Source organism: Panthera uncia, chromosome C2 (assembly GCF_023721935.1).
Source record: "Panthera uncia isolate 11264 chromosome C2, Puncia_PCG_1.0, whole genome shotgun sequence".
NCBI lineage: Eukaryota > Metazoa > Chordata > Mammalia > Carnivora > Felidae > Panthera > Panthera uncia.
In genome coordinates this window covers 91,213,930-91,236,144 of record NC_064810.1, presented here as the reverse complement: position 1 = coordinate 91,236,144, position 22,215 = coordinate 91,213,930, and the positions used below count along the sequence as shown (strand labels likewise).

At 35.9% G+C, this 22,215-nt stretch overlaps 1 protein-coding gene across 1 annotated transcript in view; it reads right to left on the bottom strand.

Annotated features, from left to right (window-relative positions):
* Positions 1-7,725: 7,725 nt before the first annotated feature.
* Positions 7,726-22,215, bottom strand: part of SPATA16 (spermatogenesis associated 16) — a 234,452-nt gene continuing 219,962 nt past the window's right edge. Inside the window, exon 10 of the mRNA XM_049629197.1 lies at positions 7,726-8,114. Within this exon, the coding sequence (XP_049485154.1) occupies positions 7,992-8,114 (123 nt within the window). The 3' untranslated portion in view covers positions 7,726-7,991. The remainder of the gene's footprint in view (positions 8,115-22,215) is intronic.

Sequence of the window (22,215 nt, the reverse complement as noted above, 5' to 3'; positions counted from 1 at the left end):
GCACACTGAGGGTGAACAGTCTAGGAGCAAGACCTGCTTCTTTCTCACTCTTTCATTGTATAGGGCACGTGTAGGGGAGGAAAACATTCCTCTTCTTCCCTTCCAGGTTCTTTGGCTAGTCTAATCATTAAATTAACATAAGATTAACAGGAGCAAAACAAATTTAATCTTATACCTACAAAAACCCTACAAAAAGAAGTTACCAAACAGACAGCTTTTATATCTTTTAGACAAAGAAACAATAAATTTGTGAAGAACTGACAAAACAAAGGGGATCTGGGGTCCATGGTTAACTTTATAGCCAGGGTAGGCAGGCCAAATTCCTGTTCAGCCCTCTTGCTGGGAAGAGGGGAGAGCTCTTAGTTCCAGCTGACTCATTGTCCAGGTCAGTGTTTGTCAATAGAAATACAATGTAAACCATATATGTAAGTTTGGGTGTTTTACTAGCTACAGTAAAAAAAAAAAATAGGGAAAAAATGTGAAATGCATTTTAATAATACATTTTCTTTAAATCGCTATATCCAAAATGTCACTACATGCAATCAATATAAAAGTTGTTGTTGACATATTTTACATTTTTTTAAAATAATAAGTCTTTCAAGTCAGGTGTGTCTTTTAGACTTACAGAATCTCTCCATTTGGACACTAAATTTCCTTTGGAAATACTTGATCTGTATTTAGATTTCATAAAATATACAGTTAAGAGGAGATTTTCACACCCAAATTTTTCTGCATATATACTTTGAAGTTTTCTAATACCGAATTAAGTACCAATTTTTAACTTAAATTTAAAACCTTTTAAAAATTAAAGTTTAAATTAAAATTAGTTTTTGGCTGTACTAGGTACATTTTAGGGGCTACATAACTAGTCCTACATAACTATGATAGCCCTACATAACTAGTGGCTACTGTATTGGACACAGAGCAAGCTCCTGGGGTCATTTTTGGGCAATCTCAGGTATGTATAATGTTAGTGTTACCTGGAACCCAGCAAGTCTTAAACAAAGTAATATAATAATAAAACACAAAAAAGCTATATATCAAGTCCCAAGTCTAGGTTTGAACTCCAGTTTTGCAACTTTCTATCTATAAGGAAGTTACTTCACCTTCTGGGCCTCAAATTATTTGTCTGTGGAAGGAGAAAATAATATTTCCAGCCTCAGCTTTGTAGTGAGGGCTAAATAGGACAATGCCTAGCTTATAGTGAGTTATCAAGAGACACAGGGTCATATTGTTTCAGAGTTTAAAAATCCTTTCATATTTCATTATTTCATGTGCCCCGTACTGAAATCTCATTATGAAAGGAAAGAATTATTATCTCCCTTTATAAAAGATCTAGAACTTGAACACAGGTCTTCAAAATCTAAGCCCATTTTGTTTTCCATATTATGATTATCATCACCATCAGCTAGCTTGATTAGAGTGGCCCTATGAGAGGTACTGTTCTTAGGGCCATACTTTTAATAGCCACACTAACACCAAATTTCCCTGTCTGGTTTTACAACACAGGTATTCATATCTATAAACTTACTGTACAAGGCTTAGAGAAAAGCTGGATTTGTTATTCGTATCAGGGATCCCTTCTTCCCATTTCTTACTAAATATCTGCCTTTCTACTTCCCTAAACACTTACTTAAAAAGAAAGTTAAAGTCTTGATTATTAATGAATGTTTGTTCTGCACATTGCCTCGGATCAATAGAAGATCACAGCAAAAGAACGTAAGCAATAGTTAATGTTCAAGTTCCCATTAAAGAATACATGTGAAGGGTGATTTTGAGCGCTAATTATCTCACGTGGTCTGAGCGTTTCTGGTTTCTTTTCCTCAAGGCACAGGCAGAATATGTTTACATTTGTAAATTTTGGGATGATCTTTGGGTCTGTTTTCTGATTTTCCCTTCTTTTGATGACTTGTCAAAAATAGGAGTCTGCCCCCAGGTGTCATTCCATTCCATCCCATCTTGACAATATGCTGCTTGTCAAGGCTGCACAGTAGTCCTTTGTATCCATGTCCTGGAGCCCAGGGCACTGCTGAGTGGATCAGGCAACTTGTGAAATATCTGATTGAACTTGGACTCCAACACACCATCTCAATGTATCCAGCCACTGTAAATTAAAAGCTTTGCTCTGCCGGTGGTCTCTTCAACTTTCAATACATTTTGATTTAAGGGACTTTGGTCTCTGATCATCTCATACTTTAGGAGATGTAAGTGCAGGGAAAGAATGAGACAGAACAATAAGAGAAGACAGTTATGAGGAACACAAACAAAGGAAATAGGGACAGCCCACATATGATATCATGTCATTATTTACAAAGGCAGATAAAACATCATAATTGGTGCTGTGTAATAGTTACTTGAGTGATCTTCCGGACTGTGTGCTTCAGGGCTGTGTGGTAGAGGTAGTCATCGAAAATTTTATGTCACAAAGAATTCTGCAAATAAAATGCTTCTACAAGCCTCTGTCTATGCAACAACAAGTATCTATGATGTAAGTATCAGAATATATAATTTTTTCCTTGCAAAGAGGCAAAGAAAAGCTGATAGGAATTGGTCTTTCTCTGTAGAGAAATATTAAATAATGAGTTGTTGAAGGATTTTTTCTTATTTTCAAGAAACATATACTTATTGTATAATGTTAAGGAAAAGATAATAAAGTCACCCATAACTACTTCCACTAAAGATAACCATTCTTAATATCTTATTGTATTTCCTTCCAGTCTTTTATATGCATATATTTTATAACCTAGTTATAATTATGCTGTATATAGTTTTATATCTTACTTTTTTCTTTTAACATTATAAAATTTTTACGTTATTAGGTTAGGCATTGGCTAGACCATCATAAATCACTTAGTCTATTACCTGTATTGGAAATTTTTCATTGAGTTCATTTTATTTTTCTACTTAAAATAGCCCTGTGATGAATCCCTTTAAATTTTTATCTTTTTTTAAAAAAAATTTCTCTTTAAACATGCATTTTATTATTCCTTCAGTATAGTTTCCTAAAAGTGGAATTATTGGGACAAAGGTTATAAATATCTTTAGAGCTCATGGTACATGTTGACAAATTGCTTTCTAGACAGGTTTTTAATTTATCCAATGTTCTGTTCCATCGGAAGTATATAGTAGTGCTCGGTGCCAGTTATTTTTAAACAAACATACTAGCATGTACATACCAAGATACAGGTGGTTCTCTTCAGGGGCGTCACCTTGGGAAGCTATACTTATTTAAATGTAGTTGACTTGGTACGTGCCATTACTTCAGAGATGCCCATGATTTAGATACCCATTTGGGGTCTGAGTAATTTTTGGTTGTTTTCAAAAATTGCGTGATCTGTTCTCAGAGAATAAAGACTTGCTACCCTCGAAGATACACAGAAGTATATCGAATTACGAGCAAATAGCCTTTGCTACGTTGCTTTGCCTTGTTCAAGGACCCTGCTCCTGCTGAATGCCGCTGTGACCATCAAAGCAATGCCATAGAAAAGCTAGAAGAGAGGAGGAGGAGAGGGACAATGTGGCGTGTACAGTCCATAGCTCTTCCCCCGCAGTGTCTAAGTAACGGTGGTCACCTGGCTCCATTTGATGCAGAGAACAAATTTAGACCTGAAAGTGGGAGATTAGCATAGTATATTCACAGAAAGGTGATTTTATTAAAGGGAACAATTTGATTTTTCCAAGGAATGTGTTTTAATGTATTTTACTTGATGAGAGAGAGTGAAATAGAGAGTTACAAGAGATGGAGAGAAAGCAAATGAAACAAAATATTAATAATTGGGGAAATCCATGTGAAAAGTATATGAGTTATGTTTTCAATTGTTGCTACTTTTCCATAGGTTTGAAAAGTTTTAAACTGAAGAGATGAGGAGAACTAACATCTGAAGGGGAGGAAAAATTAATTTTCATTTACCTTTCTGTGTTCTTGGCTGAGACACCCCTGTATAACAGGAAAGATTAACGGGAGAAAAACAAATTTAATTATGTATGTATGTATGAATATCTTTAAGGAGCCCCTCAAAGATATGGGACACAAAGAAGTGACCAGAGTGGGCAGCTTTTATATCATTTAGACAAACAATGTTTGTGTAGGATTGGCAAGGCAGAGGGGTTTAAGCTTGGGGTAGCAAATGGTAAAGAATTAACTAGGCTTAAGTATACAGACTTCTTGGTCCTAGATTCCCTCTTTGGTGATAAAGATGTCTTCTATCCTCCTGGTACAAGGAGAGTAACTTTCACATGGGAGATTTATTTCCTGCTTTCAGGGGGACAGAGGAAAGTCAGAATGTCCTTCTTGCACTGGTGTTTCTTAAGTATCTTTATTCAAAATAATCAATATGCCAATGTAGCATATTTTAGGGTGACATTCTGAACCCCTTCACATAACCCTTGAACAATACCACAATTCCCTGAAGAATGATCCAGGAATGAGTGAGAATGATCAAGGGTCTGGCATCAAGGCAGATGTAGATCGGAACATACATGATTTTCACGTGATCATGGGTGGTTTCCTTTGGAATTCTTCCTCTGAGTGGGGAACTTCTATACTTGAACTATTTCTTACTGAAGACTACCCAGTGACAACCCCCAAAATACATTTTATGGACAGAATTTGTCACCCTAATGTAGACAAGTTGGGAGGAATCTGTTCAGATATTTTGGAAGACAAGTTGCCCCTAGCATCAGAGATCAGCAGAGCTCTGTTCCCCATCGAGATGCTTCAGCAAATGATGCAGGGGCATGGGAAGTAGTGGAAGACAAAGGAAGCTGAGATTATTGAAGCATGTAGGGCGCGGACTAGCTATACAATGAATAATATTTAAGTTGGTCTGATCATCAAGTGTATATCTCTTCTCCTGTTTGGCTAATATGTCTTTTTTTTTTTTTTTTTTTTGTTTCACTTAATGTCTTTGGAATGTTACAGAATAAAATCCAAGATCTCTTCAAGAAAATGACAGGGAAATAGCATATATCCTATTATCACTGAACTTTTAATTTCTGGGACTTTTGGTTCATGAACCTCTGCAAAAATGATATTAGGAGATATTAATTTGAACCAAAACTTAAGAGTGGCTACATCATCAGTCCCTGTGTCACGTTAACTTTGAGCTGACAAGAAAATATTTTCCAACACGGTAAAGGAGTAATTCTTGGACTTTAATGTGCATAAATCACCCAGGGATCTTCTTAAAAACACAGATTCTGATTCAGTTGACCTGGAGAGGAACTTAAAATTGTGCATTTCTCTGGGGTACCTGGGTGGCTCAGTCAGTTAAAAGAGTCTGACTCTTGATTATAGCTCAGGTCATTAGCTCATCTCACAGTTTTTTAGATGTAGCCCCGTGTTGGGCTGTGCACTGACAGTGAGGAGCCTGCTTGGGATTCTCTCTCTTCTTCTCTCTCTGCCATACCCCTGCTGATGCTCTTTCTCAAAATAAATAAATACACTTTAAAAAATTCTGCATTTCTCATGAACTCCCAGGTGATGCTGATACTGCTGGGCACGGACCACATTTCAAATAGCAAGTAGAGGACAGAACAAGTCTTTGGAGTCAAAAAAGGCGGGGCACCTGGGTGGTTCAGTCAGTTGAGCGTGCGACTTCGGCTCAGGTCATGATCTCACAGTTCGTGGGTTCGAGCCCCGCATCAGGCTCTGTGCTGACCACTTGCTCAGAGCCTGGAGCCTGCTTCAGATTCTGTGTCCCTTTCTCTCTCCGACCCTCCCCCGCTCACACTTTGTCTCACTCTGTTTCTCAAAAATAAATAACTGCAAAAAAAATTAAAAAAAAAGGCATTAATCTCTTTGGGTCTTGGTTTCCTCAAGTGTAAGATAGAGAAAATGCATACATGAAATTCTTGTGAAGTTGAAATAAAATAAGCATTTTGAAAGTACTTTGTAAAATGTGCTTTCTCTAATATTAAATTTTTTTTACTAATACCATATTGCTTTATAAATCCTTCCTCTGCAGAAAACTTAAAAACAAAGAAGGGATGGGAAGCCAGGTGAGGTAAATTATGCTGCATTGTTGCTATTCAAGGCTCTTGACACTAATGTGGAAACCGTGAAAAAAATTCATTCCTATGGGCAATGTTGTTGAATCTATTAGGAATTCTAAAGAATTGATACCTTGATACCTTATTGAAAAGCTATTAATATTGATTAATAATTTTTTTTCTGAAAAGAAGTTTCTTTTGGAAGTTTTGGATTTCCATTATATATCATCCTTCCTAAGACTGACTAGATGTCTCTTCTTTCCCATAACCAAGCACCAGCCAAAATACCAATGGACATTTAGTATTGGATTGGGGAAAATGGTCAAACAGTGAAGCCATAATCTTGTAATTGAAATTATATTATTTTCAAATATAATCTTCAGGCACTGTGGAATGACAGAACTCTAATTTTCAAAAAACAGAAAAAGCAATTGATTAGCTATTGAATGCCAATACGCTTTTCGGAAGACAGTTGAGTAAACAAACAGGCAGTACTAAGATTCTATCTCAATGAAAAACAAGCAAACAAACAAACTGTTTCAGGACGTAGAAATCCTTTTGGAAAATAAAATTTTAACACTAAAGTTAAAATTCAAAGCTAAGAAGCTTCGTTTCCCAGAGATATTGTGAGGATTTTTTTTTTTCTTTCTTTCTTTCTTTCTTTCTTTCTTTCTTTCTTTCTTTCTTTCTTTCTTTCCTTTCTTTCTTTCTTTCTTTCTTTCTTTCTTTCTTTCTTTCTTTCTTTCTTTCTTTAAATAATGGGAAATTCTCATGATGGAGAGAAGTGATAACAGAACAGTAGAGGTGGTAGGATTGGAGGCTAAGCTATTTACCTTAGACTCCCACATTTGGCTAGACTCAACTTCCCAGAGAAAGTAATTATTTTCCAGTATTTATTTATGAGAATAGAACTGAGATGCCATGCCAGTGTGAGTTTAAAAACAAAAAGGAGTTTCTTAAACTGTCTTTAACTGCCTACAATCTTGAGGGAAGGTGGTAGCAGTGATGGAGTTCTTTGGGGTGGGGTAGAAAAGAAGGTAAGATAGTCCACAGGAAAACCAAAGTCCCAGTTTACTTCAAAATTTAAAAATATTTACACCTTGCATAACTACGACTACACAAATCTAACATGCACTTGAGATTAAGTTATTCATTGATGCTTTTACAATCTCATTGTATAACAAAAAATTCAGCTCTAGGTATGTTGTTATTCTTTTTCCCTTTTCATGTTGTTTATTATCAATGTACTCTACGATCCTAGTCAGTTTTTCCCATTATTTAAAAAAAAAATATGTTTTCCTTTTTATTTTACTTTGTATCTGAGTTCTTTCTTACTACCCTGTCTTTAAACCCCCTTTTTGGTGTCAGCAGAGGTCTTAAGTGATGGCTATTGACTCACTACCTTGTCACATATGTGTGTTCATCACACATTTGAGTCAGGAGTCACATATTTAAGGGGAGGGAATGTAAAGAATCCAGAGGAGAGAATAGAGATTTTAATGAGATAATTCAACTGATAATATCAGCCATACCACATCTGACTTATCTCCATAAGGATTGAGAAAGTATATTATCAGTTTTATAATTTGTAAATTTGCATGCATATTGTTTGTCCGTATCTATATAAGGTATGTGAATAATTCTCGATCATACACATGACTATGAACGAATACTACAAACATACTTGGGTAGAACTAGTAAACCTTAGTAGATTTTGAAAGAACAAAGCAGGTGAAAGAGGCAGCAATGGTTATTTTATAAGCTGTTTACATAAGTCGAATTTGAACAAGAGTCAAGTCAAACTTGTTGAGAACATTTACTGCTGCCAGTCAAGATTAATGAAGTATAGAACACCTTTGTAAAGAAGAGCCAAGGGGAGTCCAACCTCACTTCTTTGGTGATAGGCCTTTGTTACTGGATTGTCACAGTCAGGTTGGTTGGAGGCCATTGCCCCTTTCTCTGGGACATCTTGATGGCTAGTAGCACCTGCTCCCCAGTGACTAGCTTTGCTGCACAGTTTGAAGCCGCTTCAGTTTTGTTTTTTGCCTTCTAGCGGTTCTCAGTTTTTTAGTTTTTAAGAAATTATCCTCTAATTGGTATAGGAAGTCTTCAATTCGTCCAACCTAGAAGAAATAAGCAGAGAGAATGAGATTTGTTGTTTTTTCCCAGGTTTTGTGTAGTTAGGGAAATAGTGAGGTATTTAAAATTAAATGGCACATACAGATCCATGTTGGAACAGAATCAGCGGAGATGGACATGATTGAACGTAAAAGCCTCCTTCTGTTTCCATTTCAGATTCCCCTGTTTTAGGAACATGAAGCAGACATGCAGGAGTTTGCTGTACCACTCAGTCCTATGTACTGGGTATAGAAATGGGGAATATCATCACCCATTATCTTTAATGGTCAGAAAAATCAGGGATTTCAAAAAGAAATAAATGGTGAAAAACTCTACCATTAGCAAGAGGAAGAATGGAAAAACAAATCCACACCCCTCAAAGCCAGAGATTCTAGCATTTATATGCCTCTGGCCAACTTGGGAGAAAAATGAATATTACACATTGTCTTAGCAAGAACAATTTCTTTTAAATCAAAACAAAATTTTGAGAAAATACATTTTCTTAAAAAATGCCACACCCCAAGGAATAAGATAAAGTAATGATATACAAAACAATAATTCTAAACTATAAGTCTTTCTCCAAAGAAAACTTGTAATTATTCAGTGACGGTTGAATATGTTACACTATTTGTCACTATTTTATTCTGCTAAAGACCTATAGAATAAAACAGTTTACATATATGCTGCATTGGGCTCTCATGAAAGTCTGTAGATGTAATAATTCATACTTAACCTTGACTCCCAGCACCTGCATAACATATTAGCCTAAAATCACTCACTGAAGAGCCCGTTGTCATAAAGTTAGCTCAAAGCTAGAACACTTACTACTCAAGATACATGCGCATATCATCTCCTTAAGATAAAAGCACTTAAACTCTAGTTTTCCAATTTTGAGTTTTACTTTTAAGTCACTTGATTTATCATTTAGGGTGATACCCAAAAGATAATTCAAATTGTCAAAAAGAATAATAAATGGTTGCATTCATTTATATGTTATGCTTAGGACTTATATTACACTAGGTGATGTAAATTGTCCATTGGTTTCCTTAGAAAAATAATATAATTTACTTTTATGAAAACAATTCTTTTTGAAAACTTAAAATTACTTCAGGCAAATTTCTCCAAAAACACGTTGTTGTTTTTGATGTCTGATCGTTGCATCAATCGTCAAAATCATTTGACAGAATATTTTTGGACTGTCATGAAGTCAGTGAATTATTCTATGTATTTCATACATTTATATTATCCAACTTACACCAAAATCATAAATACAAAATTAACACAGAGCACAATCAAAACAAATGTAATGGATGGGACTTTACCATTACTTCAATAGTTGAGTTGATGACTCACTCATGTTTTTGCACTGAAAATGTGTCATTTAAATCAAAGCTCTCTACAATTAGAATGTTTGCAGTTAACCCAAATGCAATTTAAAATTACAATCCTAACGCACAAACTTTCTACAATGATACAGAAACATAATTGTTTTAAAATATCCATTAGGTGGCTATTGTCTTTTTTGCTTTTTAAAGTGTATTTATTAAAAGCAGGGTTGACTAACTGGGTTGCCTTTCATTAGAAAGGACAAAGAAGAAACATAAAATGTCTGATTGAAACAGAGTACTGTTAAATTAAACTGGAGGTCTAGAGTATATACCATGTGCATGTCTAACATGCCTATGTGTTTACCTCCTACCTGGTCTGTCTACATGTTGTCCTTTCAACTCGTTCTCCTAATGATACCAAAATGATCTTTTAAAAATGTAAATCTGGTTATGTTTTTCCCTTGCTGGAAAAACCTAAATGGATTCCCAAGCCCTTAATGTGGCCTGCACACTTCTGAGTGATCTGGTTTCACTTGCATCTCTAATTACGTCTTCTATCACTCCATTTGCCTCAGTTGTGTGGTACATCTTTCAGTTATTTGAACACAGCAGTGCAGTGTACTCTGTTCCCTTAAACTTCCTAATGTTAGGCCATGTGATGGAATACTCCCATTGGAAAATCCTTAAGTTTCCTCTGGATTTCAGGTTCAACATCAGTGCATCAGGAACATTTTCCTGGATAATCCAGACCAGGTTGGGTTTCTCAGTAACATATTCCCATTGCAGCCCATTAATCTCTTTGCAAATTATATGTGTATACACACACACACACACACACACACACACACACACACACACACACATATATCTTACTTGATTATAATGATTTATTTAGTATCTGTCTTCCTATCTGGGTTTTAAGGATTATAAAGCAGACTAAGGCCACATTGTCCACTATTCCTATCATTTAGAATATGGTGGACCCTCAATAATCTTCTTTTCTGATAATAGAGAAGACATTCAGAAACTGATTTGTTTTTCCATATTCAAAGTGTTGCCTGGTATGGAGCATATCAGAAGGCTTTCTTATCTCTTACAAATTACCTTGAGAGTCTCCAGGCAAGATGATTACAAGGTGTGGTCTCCATACTTGAAACAGATGAGGTAGAAAGGGCACTGGATAAAGAGAGTCAGTGTTGAATTCTGCTCATGGCTTGTAATCCTTGTGGCTTTATAACCCTAATCTGTGACTCTCGAAAAGTCACTTGGCCTTTCTGAGCTTCAGTTTAACTAACCTTTGGTGAAGAAAAGGTTGGCCTGGATAATTTCCAAGGACACTCCAAGCCAAAAAATTCCATGACTTGTACTCACATCAGATCTAGGTTAGTTCAGTCTTATGTGAGTCCTCACATTTTTCAAATCACAGGTTATTCTCTTAGATTATACCATTAGATGAATGACACACTATGCAGTAAAGTAAGTCAATTTTAGCTTCTATACTTTCTGAAGTGTAGGAGAGCTGCAACATGTTTTTAGTGAAGCTGGTTCTTTATTTTCTTTTTTACGTCAAGGAAAGAAAAATGCTGGTTGAAGAGAAAATAGATTCATATAACTAAGAAGAACAGATTGCAAATGATAGAAATTTCTATAAAGCCCTTAGGGAAATAAAACACAAAGAAATATGTAAGCATGTAAGGAAGGAAATGAGCCAGTTTTTGGAGCAAAGGCCTTATTAGACTTCCTTTTTGGTACAGAATCTCCTTGCTTAACTATATCAGATAGTCTACTTGGTCATTCTGGGTCTAATTTTCCCATTTGCAAAATGGGCGGATAACATTTTCTTATATATCTATATGCCAATGCTGACTTGGCTTTACAGGGATATGGACATCAGACCAAATGAGCATGCAAAGAATTTTGGGATGTCCGATGATCACAGGGACTCAAGGTGTCAATGAGAGGGCAGATTCTCACCTAGCACATGGCTATCAGTCATAATTCACATCAAAGGAAATTATTATCAACTAGTTTCTGAGGACCTTTAAATCTTATACGCAAAAATCTGTCAGCCATGATTTAGTGTAGATTCAAGAAGTTCAGAATGAAGATGCCAGTGCAACTCTAAGCGAGAAGACAGCTTGAGAAGTATAGGAGATCTTAAAATTAAAATTCTAACAGTATAAAAGCAAATAATACCAATGAGAGAGAAATGTGGAGGTAGCCAAACAGACCAATTTAAATTACAAGAAAATTTTTAGTCAGCTCAGATTTCAAAGGGAGCACATTTGTTCTTTCATGCAAATATTTATTGAACATTTACTATACACTTGGCACTATAACAGGGTGATAAGCAAAAATATCAAGATATTTGCTTATGAGGAACTCATATTCATGGAGGAGAGAATTAATGAAGAAATGATTGCAATAGAGCATAACTGTGTATGTCAGAATTATGTACAAAAAGTTCTATTAGCAAAAATGTCAGAACAGTGAATTCTTTTTTTTTTTTAGAGCAATGAATTCTATTTGAAGGGATATGGATGTGCATTGGTGGATATAGGAGCTGGCTCTTTGCCAGGACAAGAAGTACGTTTCAAACTGAGGAAAGGGCATCCATAAGAACAAGGTTGTGAAAGTACATGGGCTATTTGACAATGATAAGTTTCTTACAGCATAGATGTGGGCACCCGGGAACTGGGAGTAGAGATACAGATAGCAGGAAATACTGATTGGAGTCAGCTTGTAAAAAGTTGAAAAATATTTAGCCATGTGGTTAGAAAGTAAATCTGGCAACACTACAGGGAGTGAATGCAGCCAGGGAAACTAATGGAAGGTGAATTAATTAAGGGACCAGTGTAATAGGATATGGAGAATACTATGAGGGCCTGAAGAAAGAACTTAAGGAACATTTAGGAAGTAAACTCTATAGACTTGATGAAAAATTCTGTGTTGGGACAAGAGGGAGGCAAAATTAGGAATGACTGCACAGTTTCTAACTTGAGATAATGATATTTTAATGAGATATGAAATATAATTAGATGAACAGTTTTAGGGAAAAGAAATGAGTTTGACTAGTGACAAATATAAGAAATAGAAAAACAGTTCACATAATCAGAAATTAACAAAAAAATAGATCTATAATAATAATCTAGTACTAGGCTAAAAGCCAGAATGAAACACAACTCCAAATTAAAAGAAAAACCAACAACCTCTATTCCTCAGTCCACCATGTGAAAAGCATTCTAGTAGTTATAAAGTGCTAAGAAAACAAGAATGATACTTTCAGTTATTCAGAGTAAAAAGGTGATTATTGCAGAGATACGGTATTGGATTGAAGTCAGATATATCTTGTTTGGAATTCCAGCTCCAGCATTTTCATGTGTGAATTTGTGCAATTTTATCTAACTTCTTAAAACCTAAGTTTCCTTTTCTATCAGTTGTTTCACAGGATCTTAGTAGGGTTAAATTAAACAATTTATGTGAATTATTTGCATAGGTCTGAATTACTATTATTTAACAGTAGTATTAATACTTGAATCTGGAAGTGTATGCTTGGTAAATAGAAAAAATGTAACTAAATGAAAAAAATACAAAAGTGAAATAAAATAAAAATATAAACAACTTTAATAGACACTATGTTTTTGGCCTCTACTCTGTGAGGGATGCTGCCTCAGTAACTGTGCTAATTGTAGTTGCCATACATTAAAGTCTTGTGATTAGGTCTCAAAATTCAGTGATATAAAAGTCAGAATTAGGAAGGGGCAGAAAAGGGAAAGGAAAGATAAGTTTCTGATAGCTCATATTAGCTCATTGTAAATAAACAGTATTTTCTGGTGGCCTCCCTAAATACTAATCTGATTATAGACAATAATGTGTCTGTCTCATGGAAGCAACCTAAGTGTTCACTGATGGGATGAATGAAAAAAGAAAATGTCTTACACACACACACACACACACACACACACACACACACAAACACACATTCACACACACAGAAGAATATTATTCATCCATAAAAAAGAAATCTTGTCATTTGCAAAAAGACGAATGGAACTTGAAGTCATTATGTTAAATGAAATAAGTCAGAGAAAGACAACTGAGCTCATAGATACAGAGAACAGACTGGTGGTTATCAGAAGTTGGGGGTCAATGAGGGGCACCTGGGTGGCTCAGTCGGTTAAGCGTCGGATTCTCGGTTTGGGCTCAGGTCATGATCTCGCTGTTTCATGAGTTCGAGCCCCATGTTGGGCTCTGCTTTGACAGTGCAGAGCTTGCTTGGGATTCTCTCTTTTTCCCTCTATCTCTGCCCCTCCCCTGCTGTCTCTGTCTCTCTCATGTGGTCTCTGTCTCTCTCAAAATAAATAAATAAACTTAAAAAAATAATAAAGAAGTTTGGGGGTGGGAGGTCAGCAAAATAGATGAAGGTTGTCAAAAGGTACAAACTTCTAGTTATAAAAAAATAAGTCATGGGGATGTAATGTACAGCATGGTGACTATAGCTAACAGTATTGTACTGTATATTTGAAAGTTGATAAGAGATTGGATCTTAGAACTTCTCATAACAAGAACAAAACTTGTAACTATGCTTGGTAATGGATGTTAACTATACTTACTGTGGTGATCATTTCACAATATATATGAATATCATTATGTTGTACATCTGAAACTAATATAATGCTATATGTTAATTATATCTCAATAAAAGTATGAAAAAATTCCCTTTCAAGTAAAATGTGTCTGTTTCAAAGGAGACAAATGCTTTTATCCCTTCTCTTCTCAGGTCATATCATATCTGGGCTATCATGTGTGGTTGTGGGTATGTCAAGGGGCTTACTCCAAACTGTATGAAGAAAAGTTGAAGGATCTAGAGGTCTCTAATATGAAGAAGGGAATTATAACAGGAGTCTGTGGTGTCCAAGTATATCAAGGTTGTTATGTGGAAAGAGTAACAGATTTGTTTGTGTTAGCTCATACAGTGGAAAGAGTGCTATCTGGAATTAGACGGTAAGTTTGATTCTCGATTCTTCTACTGGTCATGTGACTAAGTTAAGTCAGAGACTAAGTTAAGAGAGACTGGGGTGATAATTCTATAAGGCAATGTACACTAAAAATTACCAGCAAACCACCAGAAGCTAGAGAAGCATGGAACTGATTCTTCCTCATGGCTCTCAGAAGGAACCAACCCCATGGCACTTTGATCTTAGAATTTCCAGCCTCTAGAACTGCGAGAACTTACATTTTCTCACCTCTAGTATAAATAATAAATTTATGGGGTGCCTGGGTGGCTCAGTCGGTTAAGTGTCTGACTGGCTCAGGTCATTATCTCACAGTTCATGAGTTGTGTGACTGTTCACTTCAAGCTCTGTGCTGACAGTTCAGAGCCTGGAGCCTGCTTTGGATTCTGTCTCTCCCTCTCTCTCTGCCCCTCCCCTGCTTGCACTCTGTCTCTCTCAAAAATAAACATTAAAAAATTTAAAAATAACAAATTTATAATGATAATAATAGTCCACTTGACAGGGTTTTTGTAAAGATTAAATGGTTTGATGTTTGTGAAAAGCTCTTCCTAAATGGCTAAGCCACCCATGAAGATTATAATAGCAGTACATTGTATAGTGACTGGTGACATAGTAGATTCTCAGTAAATATTTGCTGAATCAATGAATAACTAAATGAGTCTTCAAATGGGTGAAAGATTATAGCATGTAAATAGTAGATATTACTGTTTTTTTCACAACTGTCTAAAAATGAAAGGGACTTTAGGGTGAGGTATGGCAACCCCCACCACAGAGACTGGAAAACACACATTAGATGACCCTTTTGGAGAGCATGAAGTATTTGTGAGTCATGTGTGAACTAGGGGTTGAATTCAATAAATTTTTTAAATCCCTTCCAACATTAAAGGACTGATTCTATGATGTTTAGTTTGGCCTGGATTCATTCTACAGAAATGTGCTCCATGGAAGGAGAACACAGTGCAACGTGCCTGTACCACATGGAGAAGCACTACAGAAATGAGAGGGAACCGACAACTTCTATTGTTGTGGTTTTATATATACTGAAAAGTACTGAAGTGGTTAATATAAACACCCATAGATACTGGGATTCTCAAGCCTCCCCTATGTCCCATTTATAAAATTATCATATCTAAAAGGCCAGTATTTTCTTCTCTAGATGTATCAAAATTGTATGTTGTATACAAAGGGCCCCTATTATGGATTAGCTTAATAGCAGAAGGTAGTTCACAGCACACTCATTTCCTTTTCATCTCCTAACTGCACAAGATTATGCACTGGCACTAAAATATTTCTTTTTAGTTAATGATTTTATATTTTTTCAGCATATCAAAACTTACAACTTTCTGCTGGATTTCAGGATAAAATGCAACATTTTTACAGATAAAAATAATACGGTTTCCCACATATAACCATTCATAATTACTTTAAATATAGGCATGCTGAAAGGTACTTGAATATTTACTCCAATAATCTTTTACTTTAAATTGGTTTGTATCAAACCACAAGAGACTCTTAATGATAGAGAACAAACTGTGGTTGTTGGAGGGAGGTGGGTGGGAGATGGACTAGATGGATGATGGGTACTAAGGAGGGCACTTGTTGTGATGAGCACTGGGTGTGGTAAATACGTGATGATTACTAAATTCTAGTCCTGAAACCAATATTTCACTGTATGTTAACTAACTAAAATTTAAATTAAAAACAGGGGAAAATAAATTGGTTTGCAATTTATATGTAGGTGGAAAGTATGAGGATGCTCTTGGGTCAGGTGACACTGTTGATTTAAAAGCTTTCATGTGAAAGAGGATGGCTATTAACCCTCCACCATTGTGTGATGCTGACTGTGCCTTCATTTGCACATAGATCCACCTTACTTTCATGTGGTAATTGAAGGCATGTAAGCCACATTACTGCCTTCCATTTATTGTGTGAGTTCTGGCCATGAGACCAAAGGTACTGCTGAGGAAGAAACTGAATTTTAGGGCAATAGATAGAAATGGGGCAAACTAAGGAAAGAAATGACAAGAAACTCAACATGAACCAAGTTGGTGAGAGATGGTAACAATAGGGGACTATATGGCAGTGGCCTAATAAGGCTTTGAAAGGGGAGTCATTCAGATATGGTAGAGGGGAGGGAGGGTCACTTTGAAGATTTGGGTGGCCTTTTTCCTTCTAAAGTCATTTAAAATCAAACACTACTGGACTGAGTTGATTTGTATTCTTTCAAAATTCATATTTTGGTCTTTTTTTTTTTTAAGTTTATTTATTTACTTTGAGAGTTAGAGAGCACAAGTGAGGGAGGGACAGAAGGGAGAGAGAGAGAGAGAGAGAGAGAGAGAGAGAGAGAGAGAATCCCAAGCAGGTTCCGCACTGCCAGCATGGAGCCCAATGCAGAGCTCGAACTCATGAAATGAACTGTGAGATCATGACTTGAGCTGAAATCAAGAATCCCACGCTTAACCGACTGAGTCACCCAGGTGCCCCCAAATTCGTATGTTGGTCTTAATCCTCAGTACTTCAGAATGTGACCTTATTTACAGAGGTAGTCAAGTTAAAATAAAGTCATTAGGGTGCACCCTAATCCAAAATGATTGGTGTTCTTATAAAAAAGGGAAATTTGGATGGGCGCACAGGGAGAGTGCCAGGTGAAGACAAAGGCAGAGAGACTGGGGTGATAATTCTATAAGGCAACGTACACTAAAAATTACCAGCAAACCTCCAGAAGCTAGAGAAGCATGGAACTGATTCTTCCTCATGGCTCTCAGAAGGAACCAACCCCATGACACTTTGATCTTAGAATTTCCAGCCTCTAGAACTGCGAGATCATCAATTTCTGTTGTTTAAACCACTTGGTTTGTGGTACTTTGTTACAGTAGCCCTAGCAAACGAATACAACAACTAAGCCATTAAAGTGAAAGGAAACTCACTTAAGTTCTAATTTTCCCCTCAAACATGACAGATGCTTTCTAAAATTCACTTTTCCTGCTGGTTGAAGCTCCCTACTAAGCCTACCCATGTTTAGGGTGTACCTTGGGAACAAAGGTGGCTTCTTTCCAATAATGGCAGAGGGAAGAAGTTAACCTCACACATGAAAGCGTGGGTAAATTACACTGAGAAGACTTGAATTGGGACTTTCTATGGGATTTCATGTAGTCTGGATCACGGAGAGGGGATTAGGTATGTTTATAGGGGTTTGTTTGCATATGTTCATGCCTTAGGAATTGGGTGCTCAAAGGATTTTTTAGTAAAGCTTTTAAAGATAATTATTAAGAAGGAAAAATGTAGATGAAATAAGAATCACATTCTTCAGGAATAAATATCATGTTTATATGACTATGATGGTAGTTACAGAATGAGAATGTGTTTCTGGAGATTAGCAGTATGGACCAAAATCCTCTCAGCAAAACCGACATTTCACTCCACCACAGTGGATTTGATAACATTAATTTCTTTGCTCTGTTCCATTTAGTTTCCAGACCAAATGCTTTTAAATATTTATCATCCAAAATAGTTTGAATTTTAATTCTTATTAGAATGACAATTGTTTTCAAACAGGCTTGAAATTAATTTCTAAAATAAACTTAGTTTCTGAAACGGAGTTTTTTCTGTTATTCATAATATATCAGTTTCCTTTAGCTTTTGGCCTGCATTCAAGCGGACAAACAATCCCCATATTCTTCCTTTTTCACTTAGTTAACTTGTTATATTATTTAGTATTTTAGTCATAAAAGTACAACGTGAAGATATGAGGCATCTACCCTTGAGAAGTTACAAAAAGTACAACAATATTTCCTGCTAAACTGTATTACCACTCTTGATTGAAAATTCTCTTAACGATAATACTTTTTGTTATGCTTAGTATAAAGAACAAGTACAAAACCTTGTTATCCCTTTGTCCAGGAAACCACGTATCATGGTTTTTAAAAAAAATTTTGGGGGGGCACCTGTGTGCCTCAGTCAGTTAAGGTCTGACTTCAGCTCCTGTCATGATCTCACAGTTCATGGGTCAGAGCCTGGCAATGGGCTCTGCTCAGAGCCTGGAGCCTGCTTCAGATTCTGTGTCTCCTTCTCTCTCTCTGCCCCTCCCCAACTCATGCTCTGTCTTTCTCTCAAAAACAAATAAATGTTAAATTTTTTTAAAATTATTTTTCAACATTTAATGGTATAATTTATCTGAGGGTTTAAATACATATTTTTAAACTTTTTGAGACAAGTGTGGATTCACGTGCGTCAGTGGGAAGCAATACAAGAAGAATCTGTGTACTCTGTTTAATTCGCCTCAATGGTCATATCCTGCAAAACTGTAGAATACCACAGCCAGAATATTGACATTGATACAGTCAAGATACAGAACAGCTCCATTACCACAGAGATCTCACATGTTGCCCTTTCATAGCTACACCTATTTTCTCCAGTTTCCACATCTCTTATGCCTTGGCAACCACTAATCTGTTGTCCATTTCTACAATTTGTTATTTTAAGAAGGTTATATACATACAGTACAAACATATAGTACATAATTCTACACGTCTCTGGAGATTTATTCAGGTTGTTGGATCCATAGTTTGTCCCTTTTCATTGTTGCATTATTCCATGTACCACAGTTTAATGATTCACTTTTTGAAAGGTATCTAGATTTCTCTGGAACAAATGGCCAGGAGTACAATTGTTAGGTCATATGGTAGATGCATATTTAGTTTTCTTTTTTTTTTTTTTTTCAATATATGAAGTTTATTGTCAAATTGGTTTCCATACAACACCCAGTGCTCATCCCAAAAGGTGCCCTCCTCAATACCCATCACCCACCCTCCCCTCCCTCCCACCCCCCATCACCCTCAGTTTGCTCTCAGTTTTTAAGAGTCTCTTATGCTTTGGCTCTCTTCCACTCTAACCTCTTTTTTTTTTTTTCCTTCCCCTCCCCCATGGGTTTCTGTTAAGTTCTCAGGATCCACATAAGAGTGAAAACATATGGTATCTGTCTTTCTCTGTATGGCTTATTTCACTTAGCATAACACTCTCCAGTTCCATCCATGTTCCTACAAAGAGCCATATTTCATTCCTTCTCATTGCCACGTAGTACTCCATTGTGTATATAAACCACAATTTCTTTATCCACTCATCAGTTGATGGACATTTAGGCTCTTTCCATAATTTGGCTATTGTTGAGAGTGCTGCTATAAACATTGGGGCACAAGTGCCCCTATGCATCAGTACTCCTGTATCCCTTGGGTAAATTCCTAGCAGTGCTATTGCTGGGTCATAGGGTAGGTCTATTTTTAATTTTTTGAGGAACCTCCACACTGTTTTCCAGAGTGGCTGCACCAATTTTTAGTTTTCTGATGAAACTGTCATATTGTTTTCCACAATGGCTGTGCCATCTTATATTCCTACTAGCAACATGTGAATGTATGCAATGTGTCAGTGGTCCTCACCAGCATTTAGTGTTGTCACTATTTTTTATTTTAGCTACTTTGATAGCTGTGCAGTGGTTTATCTCATTGTGGTTTTAATTTGCATTTCCCTAGTGGCTAATGATGTTCAATGTCTTTTAAAGTGTGTTTACTTGCCGTTCTTTCTAGTGAAATGTCTGTTCATATCTTTTGTCCATTGTCAAATTGGTTTAACTGCTTGGATTATTTACTGCTGAATTTTGAGATGTGTTTGTGTGTGTGTGTGTGTGTGTGTGTGTGTGTGTGTTTTGTTGTTGTTTTTGTTTTTTAGAGAGAGAGAGTGTGAGAGGGGGAAAGGGTCAGAGGGAAGGAGAGAGAATTTTAAGCAGGCTCCACATTCAATGTGGCACCTGATGCAGGACTTGATCCCATGACTCTGGGATCATGACCTGAGCTGAAATCAAGAGTCAGGCACTCAACTGAGCCACCCAGGTGCCCTGAGAGTTATTTATATAATCTAAATACTGGTCCTTTGTTGAACATGTGTCCACAAATATTTTTCTCTTGCCCTGTAACTGGTCTTTTCATCCTTTGCAAAAGAATCTTTCATAAAGCAAAAGTTTTTAATTTTGTAGTCTAATTTGCCAATTAGACTTTTATGGATCATGCTTTTTGTAGCAAATCTAAAAGCTCTTTGCAAATACTAAGATCCCAGAGATTTTCTTCTATTTTTTTTCTAAAAGTTTTATAGTTTTATATTTTACAGTTTTAGTCAACTTTTGAATAAAGTGTGATACTTAAGTCAGGATTTTTTTTTTTTTTTTTTGCCTATGTATGTACAAATGCTCCAGCCTCATTTGGTGAAGAGGCTATCTTTCCTTCATGAAATTTCTTTTGCTCCTTTATATTTATGTGGATTTATTTCTGAATTTTGTTTTGTTTCATTGAGCTACGTGTCTATTTCTTCATCAATACCACAAAGTCTTGATTACTAATAGCTAACAAAGTCTTGAACTTAAGTAGACTGATTCCTCCCACTTCATTCTTTTTCTAAAGTGTTTTAGCTATTCTGTTTTCTTTGTCTTTCCATATAAATGTTAGAATAGTCTTGTCTTCATCTATGGAAAATCTTGCTGGAATTTTAATAGGAGTTGCCTTAAGCCTCTATATCAATTTTGAGTAAGTGATGTCTATACTATGCTGAGTCTTAAAATTTATGGACACAGTATGTCTCACCATTTATTTAGATCTTTGATTTCTTTCCTTAATGCTTTGTAGTTTTGGGCATACATGTGCTATACATGTTTTGTTAGATTCATACCAAACCATTTCACTTTTTTTTTGAGCAATTATAAATGGTATTGTAAGTTTCAGTGACCTTAATCACAACTAGTATATAGTTATATAATTGAGTTTTACACATTTATCTTACGTCTTGCAACCTTGCTGAACTCACTGATCCTCCTCCTCCTCCTCCTCTTCCTCTTCCTCCTCCTCATCATTTTGTAGATTCGTTGGGATTTTCTATGTAGACAATCATGCCATCTGCAAAAAGGGAAGTTCTATTTCTTCCTTTCTGAACTCTATGCCTTTTATTTCCTTTTCTTGTCTTTCAGTGGTGGACAGAATTTCCAGCACAATGTTGAATAAGAGTGGTGAGAGGTGACTTCCTTGCCTTGTTTCTGATCTTAAGGGGGAATGCCTTTAGTCTTTGACTATTAAGTATAATGTTAGCTGTAGGATTTTTGTAGACACTCTTTAACAGTGTGAGGAGTTTTGCCTCTATTTCTACTCTTCTGAGTGTTTTTTTTTATATCGTGAATAGGTGTTAAATTTTGTTGACTGCTTTTTATCAATTGATGTGATCGTGTAATTTTTTTCTTTTGTATACTGTTAGTATGGAAGATTAAATTGAATTTCAAACATTCAGACTTGCATCTCTGGAATAAACTCCACTTGGTTATGGACTATAATTCTTGCATGTTGCTGAATTCTATTTGCTAATGTTTTAAGGATTTTTTGCATCTATATTCATAAAAGATACTGATTTGCATTTTTTTTCCATTTTGTCTTATTTGTTATCAGGATAATACTAGTTTTATCATGTGAATTGGGGAGGGTTTCTTCCCCTTGCATTCTTTGAAAGAGATCATACAGAATTTACATCAAACCAGCTGGGATTGGAGATTTCTTTTTGGAGTTTTAAATTATGAATTAATAATTCCCTTAATAGTTATAGAGTGATTGAAATTATTCCATATTGGGTGAGTTGTGCTGATTTGTGTTTCTTGAGGAATTAGTACATTTCATCTAAGAGTCAAATTTATATTTCTAGAGCTATAGTATTCCCTTTTGATGTTTATATTTGAAATT